Source organism: Anomalospiza imberbis, chromosome Z, assembly GCF_031753505.1.
Source record: "Anomalospiza imberbis isolate Cuckoo-Finch-1a 21T00152 chromosome Z, ASM3175350v1, whole genome shotgun sequence".
Taxonomy (NCBI): Eukaryota; Metazoa; Chordata; class Aves; order Passeriformes; family Viduidae; genus Anomalospiza; species Anomalospiza imberbis.
The window spans coordinates 41,690,429-41,701,122 of record NC_089721.1 but is presented as its reverse complement, the minus strand read 5'-3'; the positions used below and the strand labels follow the sequence as shown (position 1 = coordinate 41,701,122).

At 36.8% G+C, this 10,694-nt stretch overlaps 1 protein-coding gene across 2 annotated transcripts in view; it reads right to left on the bottom strand.

Annotated features, from left to right (window-relative positions):
- Window positions 1-859: 859 nt before the first annotated feature.
- LOC137464411 (uncharacterized) overlaps window positions 860-10,694 on the bottom strand; it is a 28,975-nt gene continuing 19,140 nt past the window's right edge. Inside the window, exons 7-11 of one of the 2 annotated variants that reach the window (XM_068175733.1) lie at window positions 7,340-7,497; window positions 6,069-6,111; window positions 3,486-3,672; window positions 2,453-2,588; window positions 860-1,125 (exon numbers count right to left, since the gene is read on the bottom strand). In XM_068175733.1, the coding sequence (XP_068031834.1) occupies window positions 1,026-1,125; window positions 2,453-2,588; window positions 3,486-3,672; window positions 6,069-6,111; window positions 7,340-7,497 (624 nt within the window). In that variant the 3' untranslated portion in view covers window positions 860-1,025. The remainder of the gene's footprint in view (window positions 1,126-2,452; window positions 2,589-3,485; window positions 3,673-6,068; window positions 6,112-7,339; window positions 7,498-10,694) is intronic. The other variant, XR_010994218.1, reaches the window with a different exon arrangement.

The following is a 10,694-nucleotide window of genomic DNA, read 5'->3' as shown; positions in this document are numbered from 1 at the left end:
TTAGCAGCATTCTTTGAAGTACTATTGCTTCAAGCATGTAAAGCTAATGAATCTGTCTCTTAAAAAATACATTTGTAGTGGCTGGGGGGGGGAGCACCACTTGCTTTTTGTTAGCTTTTTTCTGCATTGCAATTAATATTTTCCAGGCTAATGGTAACAGCAAGTGAGTAGCCAAGTTTCTAGTGTGTTCAAACAATCTTAAGGTCTAAAGATCATAAGAAAAGCAAGTATCACAGCTTTTATAATTACAATTTCATCGACTGGCAATTTTTTTTTGTTTGTGTTGGGTACATCTTTGAACTAACCTTTGTAATTTTACTTGAATTAGCATTTTGATAAGCTTGGAAACTGAATATCCAGATTTATTCATAGGAAGAGTTATGCTGCTGTCTTTTACTGCTAACTTTGGAGGAAACTGCATCCTTTGATTCTTGAATTGATTTCTGTTCACAAATGTGCTGTGATGTGATGGCAGATGACCAAATCAAAATCATCATAAAATTAAATCTCAAGATAGAAAGTACAATAGCACAACAAAAATGTTCAGATTTACTCCATGTAATAGTATGTAGCTGCTAACCCTTCAATAAACTCAGCTGGTTTCAAGCACCACAACACCTAGAAACTTATGGGCAAACCTACATATGAATCATCTGGATGAAAAAGCGGAACACTTTGCAAAGACTGCATTTGCAAAAAATCCCCCCCCAAAAAAAAAAAAAAACCCAAAACAACAAACCCCCCAAAAAAACCCAGCAGGGAGTACAAAAGGTACGTGAAATGTATGTTATGTCACAGCTGTAAAGTAGACTCTATGTGTGGTTTGAATTGAAGTAGAAACACAAAATACAGTGACAAAGAAGGCAACATTGCTTTGCATTTATTTTTTAATGCTTCCAAAAGTTCTGAATGTATAGCAATACTAAAGATTAGCTGCTGCTAGAGTATCTCTTGAGATGGCTCAAAAGATATAGTATGGAATTTTAAATGCAAAACAAAAACAGGGGAAAACCTGAGCTTTTTTCTCACATCCTTGTCTCCTCCAGTGGTTTGTTCATGAAATCTTGGATTGCCTGGTGTAGGGGTAACCATTTATTAATTGAAGCTTTCAAAGCTGTAATCCACCTAGAAGAAATGAAAGACCAACAATTGTCCCTGATCAAGTCTCATGTATGCATTTCTCTGCCCTTTGAGACACACCTTTAATAAGTGGAGTTCAGCTCTGTTACTATGTGTACTCATAATCAGTGGATTGGAGAGATGCAGAAGGTGGAGAAGTTGGCTACAAATACAATATAGCTTAACAGCAATTTATAGCTTAAACAGCAAGCTTTAAAAAAAGCTTTGTCTTCTGTTCATTAAATTAAAGCCTAGGTAGAGTAATTAATAGGCTTTAAATAAAACTCCCACAGGTGTGGGAATTTGACTGGATTATGGTGAGGGAATTTACCTTCAAAATGTGTTTCTGTTGTTCAATTTGCTTAAATTAGTTAAATTGCAAAGGTCATTGATAGAAGTCAATAATTCTTGGGAATGAAAAGGATATACACTGCACTCTCACTAATGAGAAGTGCCATAGCTTTTGTGTTCAGTATAATCACCCACACATAATTGTGAAAGACACCTTATCCAGGTTTATTTCCAAACCTCTGCAAGCCGGCCTTGCTGTTGTTCCAGCATTGAAAAGAACAGAACTGATGACTCACATATTCCAGGATATGTTTGTCCCAGATTGAGAAGCAAGATGTATTCTATTACTATCTGTGTAGCAGTTGTCTTCTGTTAAGTGAGTAGTTTTCCTTATCTCTTTCACAACCAATCCTCTCTCAGGGGAGACATATGCTGATAACAGGCTACTGAATGTCACTGCATGACTGACAAGAACTATAACATCCCATTATGAGATGCTCTGCCCAGAGGGAGGAGCCAAGCATTCCTAACTGGATATAATCTGTGTTTTGGGGACATCAGAGGCAGCCTTTCCACAAGTTCCCAAGAGGAACAGCTGGGGTTTTCCACTGGACCCTCAGAGGAAGACTACACCCTTCTACAGGACCACTGCTCCAATAGAACCACATCTGCCACTCCAGGAGGACTGCAGCCACTCCAATTTAGACCGCTACCAACATGCTGGCCAAAGGGATGTCAGGTTGTATTCTGACTCTGTCAATGGTTTTTCTTTTGTATTATTGCATGTATTTTCATTTTTTCCCTTTTCCTAATAAATTGTATTTCTGATTTGGAGTCCCTCACTGGTTTTGCTTTCAAACCAGAACAATGTTTTACTGCAGTTTGAATAAGGCTACTGCTAAAGGGAAATCTAGGGGGAAAAGTAAAAACAGACTGCAAAGTTGTCACTAGATCTTCCCAAGCTACAGAGTTCCTGGTCTCCTAAAGTCTGGTAAATAAACTGGAAAAAAAAAAAAAGACGAATTAGAAATGTTTGGTTTACCTTTTGTTTTCATTTACATTCTCTGCACACAAGTAAAAAGTTTTAAATTCTTCAGATGGAGGTTTGAGTTCAATGACAGATCTCTTAGAGCCCAGGGACTGTTCACTCACAATATAGCCCTGCAGGTAAAGGCCACCTGGATAGAATAAAACAGCATGCTTTATGTATATTGCAGATACCATTTATAGAATTACTGCCAATTATAAGCATACCAACAAATCTGGCAAATTGGATTTTCAGTTTGGTGTATTCGCAGAGTTTTATATACTTTAGATTTAAAAATCTGAAAGTTCCATTTCTTTTATGAAAATTGATTTCAACAGTGTTAAACAGGTTTCCTATCTATCAAATGATGAGCAATAAAGATTTATTTAGCTTTACACTAAATAAGACATGGCAAAATATTTTTCTCAGTTTTTGACTGCCATTAATGAGGCTGCCTCAAGCTACTGTAAAGTTCTTTGGAAGAGGGATTCTTGTTGCTGATACTTTCTTTTTCATTCCTTTAAAAACTAAAGGGATATGAATTTCACATAATTTCCTGACCACAGGCTCCACAACAGTAGGAAACTTTTGCATATTGAGGGATGGTATAGCTTTAACAAGGTAATGTGAAAACCTGGTAGTTTCAGGGCAACCAGTCAGAGTTTATTATATCTGTGGGTACTTCCTGACATGCAGGATTTGACAGCTTTCAGGAGACTCCCATCAGTGGGACAGCCTCAACCCATCATAAAATGCTTTAGAAGGGTGGATCTTGTTTCTGATAAATGCTCCTAAGGTAATGTGTGTAGAATACTCCATTTCAGAAAGAAAAAATAAAAATGTGGGAGGAAAAGGAAAAAAGACTAGGGTCAGAATTAGGTGACTAGTGAATAAATAGAGGCTGAGTCTGGTTTTCCTTCATTCATCTTCATGGAACAGCATGAATTTCCTGATAAGAAACTCCCATTAATGGTAAAATTTCTACTTGGAAACTGCAGTGAAACATTTCTACTTCAATAATCAATTCAAATCTAGCAGCCATCCCTACCTTGGGCAGGTGTAGACCGGAGAGTGGCATAAAAGTACAAACAACCATCCTTCAGAATGCAGTAGTGCTGAATCCAGACATCTTTGCTCCTGTCCAGCTGGTGGAGAAGCCCCAGGCACTCAGGGTTTTTGATAGCCAATGGTGGGAGTGTAGTGTTATGCAGTGTGACATCTACCCACACATGATTCTGTAAAGTAAGTATGTAATGAAATATTCTGGTAAAAAATTAAGGAGGACATGCTAGTATGAAAAGACACAAGCTCTAGTCTTTTGCCAAGAAATTAGCTTTTGTTGTGAAAATACTCTGAAAAGTTGTCCTGGCTTTGTCTGGAATAGGGTTAATTTTCTTCACAGTAACTAGTATGGGGCTGTGTTTGTGTTTTGTGCTGAAAACAGTGTTGACAACACAGGGATGTTTTAGTCATTGCTGAGGAGGGCTTGAACTGAGCCAAGGGCTTTCTGCCCTTCACCCCAGCAGTGAGGAGGTTGGGAATGCACAAGGAGCTGGGAGGGAACTCAGCTAGAACAGGTGACCCTAACCAACCACAAGCTTATCCCAGACCATACAACATGCTCAGCATATGAAACTTGGGGAAGAAGAAGGAAGAGGGGGAAAGTTTGGAGTGGTGGTGTTTCTCTTCCTGAGTACCCATGACATGTGATGAGGCCCTACTTTCCTGGGGATGGCTGAACACCTGCCCAGCCATGGGAAGGGGTGAATGAATCCCTTGGTTTGTTCTTCCCCTGTGTATGGGTTTTGCTTTACCTATTAAAATGCCTTTATTTCAACCTACTAGTCTTCTCACTTTTAGTCTTCTGGTTCTTTCCCCCTCTCACACTGGGAGCTAGTGAGTGGGCAGCTGTGTGGGGCTGAGCTGCTACCGGGGTTAAGTTACAACAAAATTCAATGCTCAGAATGAAATTACATAACTCTGTATGTGATAGAAAATACCCAGATGTCTACTCTCTACTTAAAATAATGATTTGTCCTTTCTGCACCTATTTTATTTTTCAGTACATGTTTTGTAGGTACAAAAAGGATTACTTTACAGCTGTATGAAGTTTGGTTTTTTTTGGTTTTTTTTTTTTTTTTTTTTTTTTTTTTTTTTTTTTTTTTTTTTTTTTTTAAATTGTCATATTGGTTGCTTGACCTCAGTAGTCTTTATGCTATATAATCTGGCAAGACAAAACTCACCATCTGCTCTCTGGGTTTCAGAGAAAATATTATGGTGGCTGTCAGTGGGACTGATTGCATTCAGACTTGGATGGAAGCACTAACCCACACAAAATGTTTCCCTTCCCTTCCCGGAACTTCCCTTCCCTTTTTTTTTTTACTGTATTGTAAATGGATGAATGCATGAATGATGCTTCTGTATGTGTAATGTTGAACATCTTATATAACAGGTTATTTATGCATTCTGCACTAAAGAAGGATTCTTTTGATATGTTTTGTCTATGTAAGCCTTTATTATCCTTTTTGGCTCAGGCTGTTTTATTGTTTCTTTAAGTTTGGATACACACTTTTAATTATTTTATCTATTTTTGCTGTTTTCAAGTGTGTGGATTCCTTCATATTCTTTTGAGAAATGCTCAGGAAGACTATACTTGGAAACAAGTTTGGGTTTGCACATGTAACCTCATGTGAAAGCTAAAGCCAAAAGAAATACATGTTTGATCAATTTTAATTCAGTGCAAAAGGTATTAAATCATCAAGAAACACAGTTCCCTGTTTTTAAACCTATCATTAAATGCTGCTGAAGGAATCACTCATATTTTTTTTTTTTAACCATTAATGCAGGTTTTAATCTGTACCTTGCAATTTTCATATTTTTATAAAGATGGTCTGTCTACAGCAGGAGAGTAGGACTCACGGGGCCAGGAAAGGGCAGACTAAAATGTCTTTGACCTCTGTGTCTGGAAATACTAAAATCAACTTATCAATTCCCAGTTCAAGAGTCAGCCAGAGACCATTGATACTGAATTATGCTGGGCTGAGTAAGGTCTCCAAGTAGCAGCTCAAGATCAGTTATGGCTGTATTTTTCCCAGCCACAGGGGCCAGCAAAGAACATAACAGTGTAAAGAGATGGATAAATCAGTTTTTATCAACATATTATCTTTCTTTATCTCTGAAAACACAGAAAATAAGAACTCAGCAATCACGTCTCATAGCCACCCAATATTCTGTTGGAATTCTTAGGAATACTTAGGAAGATATGGCCCTTCTCTTCTTTTACCCTGAACAGTATTACCTAAGGCTTAACATGAGCTTGTGAGAGTCATCTTTACCCTTGCTTTCTGCCTGCTACACTAATTTCATGTCATGTTTCCAAACCAGCCTAAAGCTGCTCATATCTGGAGAGGGAGCATTTTGATTAAATCTACCATATCACAGCAAAATGTATAAGCTGAGTTATAATTCTGTATATGGCTCTTACATTGGGAGTGCTTCGTAGCCCAATAGAACAAAAGTGTGCAGGTTCCATGTTGTTATCTGCACCTGACCATGTACAACCACAGCTACTCTCTCACAGTCTTCTGCACAATCTGCTGTACACATGCTTTTCACCTAAATTCAGCATTACCTGATGGATGGGATGCACTGCTTTATCCATAGCCTCCAGCCACCTGTAATACGACAAAAAGTGAGAATAGATTAGTTTGGTAGATCAGAACAAATATGCTTCACTGCCTCTTCTGATTCTTGCTGATATATGCAGCATCTAAAGGGATGCACAATGTTCAGGACATATTCAAGGCTTTAAATCAGAAAACTAACAGATTAAATCTAAATAAACATTGCTGACTCAAAAATTTAAGTCCCAAAGCTTGCTGTATAACACATTGTAATAAATAAAGGCGATATTGCAGACAAGGGAATCTATATATCAAAATATATAGTTCAAATATAGTTCAACTTGTCAGGCTAAATGATTACTGTCCTTGTCTTTGTTATAATGCAGACAATGAATTAGTGGGAAATGTAAAAACCCCTTAAACTGGAAACTATAGAATAAAGCAAGCTATTTGTTGGCAAAGTTATTCTGTTGTGCTATGGGTGATATAAAATATGGAAATGGAAAATACTTTGCTATTACAATGGTGGGTTATGTTAAGTAGTAACATGATATTAAAAATGGGTGTATGAATACCAAACTATCAACCTAATTCACAGCTTTATTTTTCTGACAATTCACAGTAAAACAAAGAGAAAAATAAGACTTGATTACAGTACTTTTTGAAAGTTATTACTCCATTGCTCGTATTAGGGGTGATTTTAGCCTCTTGCTTTGTCACCTGTTGTCTTTGGGAAATGCAAAACAGTATTTTTAAATTCTAACTCTGCGTCAAACCTGAAGACATTGCCTCTTATCAGAACCAACATGCTTTTGTGGCACATTTGCATTTTAAAATACTAAAACAAAAATGTGACAGAACGACAGAAAATGAGATGAAAATGGGATTATATTTATTACTAGCGCTGTCCTTGGGCAGAAAAGAGACTGATAAGCAAATTTAGATCCACAGGAAAATTTACACTTCCATTTGATATAAAAGTGGGAGAGAAGGCATGAGAATAGGGTTGAAATTTTTGTTCTCAGGATAAATCAAGAAATTAGGTGTGTAACAAAATGTGACCACTAAAGATTTTATTTAAAGAAAAAAGCTATGAAACTGAAAAACAATTTCTGAAGCTTCTGCAATTGAAAAATAGAAACATTATCTTCCCTTAAGTTGCTGATAGATTTTTAATTTTTTTCCCTAAGGTAGGTATTGTGAACATCCTCCAAAGATTCAATCTTCTTCCCACACTGGTGTAACAAAACAGAAGACATTAAAACGAAAGATTACTTACCTCTTCATTTCTTGATTGGAAGTTGCACAGAAGTAGAAAATCCTGTTTCCAGCTTGAGGTATACATTTAAAAACAAATGGTTTACCCAGACTGGTGTCAACACCAATTTCTGCTCCTTCTAGCTTTGTTACTTCCAGGGGTCTGCACTTCCCTTCATCCTGCAATTAGAAAGAAAGAGTGCACAAAGTTCAGAACTAATATGAAACTAATCAAACACCCTCTAAACCTGCGTCTCTCTTTTTGCTCTCTTAATTGTTTTTGGTTCATCAGAAGCCATCTCTTCATGCAAAAAACTTTCTAGGTATGTGTAGATATTCTAAACATTGAGGGTGCAGCTGAGTGATACCAGGATTTTCAAGGTGCACTGAAGAATTCAGGATCATGGGTCTCTCTGATAAACAGTGCTGTGGTTGCAGTTTGGTTTATGCACAAACACTCACCTTTTATGCGTAGGTACAGGCAAAAAGGACTTTTATTTGAAAATAGTGAGCACAATTTCAGTTCCTTTGCAAAGTTGCTGTAAATATCATTATGTTCATAAACCTTCCCACACAATTCAGACAACCTTCAATGCAGAGCACTTCAAAACCGTTTTGCTCGTTTCTGATTGTATCAAAGCTCTTTGAGACTGGAGGGCACTGCCAATGTTTTTCCCTGTGGTTAGCAATAAAGAGCCATTAAGCTCCTTTTTGGTGAAGCAGTTTATCCCTACAATTTCCCAGCCCAGCTCTCCTTAAATACATGTCATAACTCAAAACAAAGGTGCACACATCTGGACAGTGAACTCTGGCTATGTTTACAAAATATTGTCAGCCCCTTTTCCTTGACGATCTGTGACTGGAGCTCTAAAAATAGCATCAAATTTGGTGAGAATAAAATGAAAAAAGAAAGTTAATTCTGGGGCCTCTGAAGAGCGTGAGTGCAGTTTGCAAAGTACACAGATGGTGGAGTCTCATAGAATAAAATTGATTGATTGTTGGGAATTAATTAAATTTTGTCAGAAGGAGCTGAAGTGTAGTTGCCTCATGTAAGTTCTCCTTAGCCTAAAAATAATCATAAAGAGCTTTCCTTGAACAAAATTCACTTGTAGGAACGAAATAGTTAAATACTTGATTGTATTCTCACTGGCACATGTAATTATCACTTTTTTACACATAATTCTTCTGTGAGAACAAAAAGAGTCCCAAACAATGACAACAGTATAAATAAATACTCATGAATACATTTCTTTGATTTCTACACTTCCTTGCCTTCCTATTTTTTTAATGCCAAACTAAAGAAGATGAAAGCAATCCTGCAAATTGACAGTGCTGTGTGACTACTTTACTTATATTGCCTTCAGACACAAAATAACATTGCAAAGACAGCATAACCAAAACATGTATTCAGGTCCAAATCCCATTCCTACGGCAAAGCACAGCCCCGTGCTTTGCCAAAGAGGTATTATTCACTAGGATCCTGTCCATGGTCCTGCAGGTAAATGGTCACTTTAGATACTGAAATGATTGCTCACTGTTAATGCACATCCATATAAACTTATTTTGTAAACACTTTCTGTGGTGTCTCGAATGAATGTAAATAGAAGTTTTGTAGCATCAAGAATAATTTATGTCCACTGTGTTTCAAATACATCTAGGAATGGAATAAGATGGATTGGAAGCATTTAAAGGGAGACCAAATGCCCTTCACTGAATGATAGAGAGCCGTGCTCCCCTAATTCTGATAATCTAGACCAGAGAATCATCGAATTGTTAAGCTTGGAAAAGACCTTCATAATGATCATGTCAAACCATTAGTCCAGTCACTACCTTGTTCACTTCCACCACCATGGCCTATGTGTCACATCCACATATTTGTAAGGGGTGTTTTTTCACTTATGTTGCTTTCATGAATAAGAGATCATTCCTTTGGCAAATATTCCTTTGCTACAAGAAGTGCCAAAGGTATATTGACAAAAAAAAAAAAAAAAAGTAATTTCTTATGCCTGAGACTGAAGTTTAACTCATTGATGATACTGCCATTATGGAACCTAATATACCTATGTGATGCTGCCTGAGATGATTATATGTTTTGTACAGATTTTAAATTAACTAACTCAGATTTTAGCTACTACTGTTCCATTCTGCGCTAAACTAAAATATTTTTTTCTTTCCTCAAGGTTGTGATCATCTAGTTTATGAATTCTAGGCAGTCTTCAGTATCAAACATGGATGAAGTTCTCTAGGTAGAAGGCAGGAAGCAGGTGCTTTGGTACATGCTATTCTATGAACAGGAGAAACATCTGAAGTAACCATTCCTATACTGCAGGTTTTTCTAAGATGATCTGAGTTTTAGGTTAAATGTTTCTGAAAAAAAAAAGTAGAGTATTAAACAATGTATAATGATGAGAAACTGAAATTAGAAAGAAATAAACATAGAAAGTTAGATGTCTCCTTCCTATATTGTATCAAATGCTCATTAAGGCAGTGCATATAGCCCTATTTAATTGAGTACAAGTAATTCCAGAATTCCAGTAATGTCATTAATAGTATTTCCTGAGTGATTCACTGTACTCCAATTTTGTTCAAGTACAGTTATATTTGCTATAAAAATTAAGTTTCTTCATGTATCATTAAGAAGCAGCTGAGGAAATATATGCACATTTCATGCTTTTAGCAGTAAAAAAATATAAAAAATAATGACACAAGTAACTATGAAATGAACTTGAAAGTAATATACAAAAGAGTCTGCAACTACTAGCAAGAGGGAATGAAAGTAACTTTACAGAAAACAATATCAAATCCTAGAAGGAATCTAAAAGAAAATGTGAAAACCGAGCAGTGCTAGAAAGCAGAAAATGAAGTCTTGGCTAGCTTGGGAGACTGGCAGAAGACGTGTGAGGCAGTTGCCCTGAGGCCACTGGTTCAGACTGGTTTCAGGCCAGTAGTGGCATGACCAAATTTTGACTTTCTTTCAAAAATATCTTCCTGGATGTCCCTCAGTGTTCCTAAAATTGAGACAGTGTTCTTAATTGAGACAGGAAATGGAACTTTTTTTTCTTTTTGCTTATTTCTTATTTGCCTAGCTTTCTCCATCATAGCTGATGTGTCCACAACCCTCCCTGGCATTTTCGCCATCTATTATTTTCTGGTTTTCTCTGACCAGCTTCTCCTTGAGGTCTGGTGCTGCTTGCTTAGTATATCACTAAAATCTTCTTCTCCCTATGTCTTTTTTTCTAATCACTGTATTTGTGGTAGGTCATTTTTTGGTTCTTTAAGGAAATTACAGCTAAAGCCTGTTTACATTTACTCCTTCTTTACAGAGAAAAGACAAATGCTTTTTATGTCTTTTTTCCTTACATCTGTCTCCTTTGCCC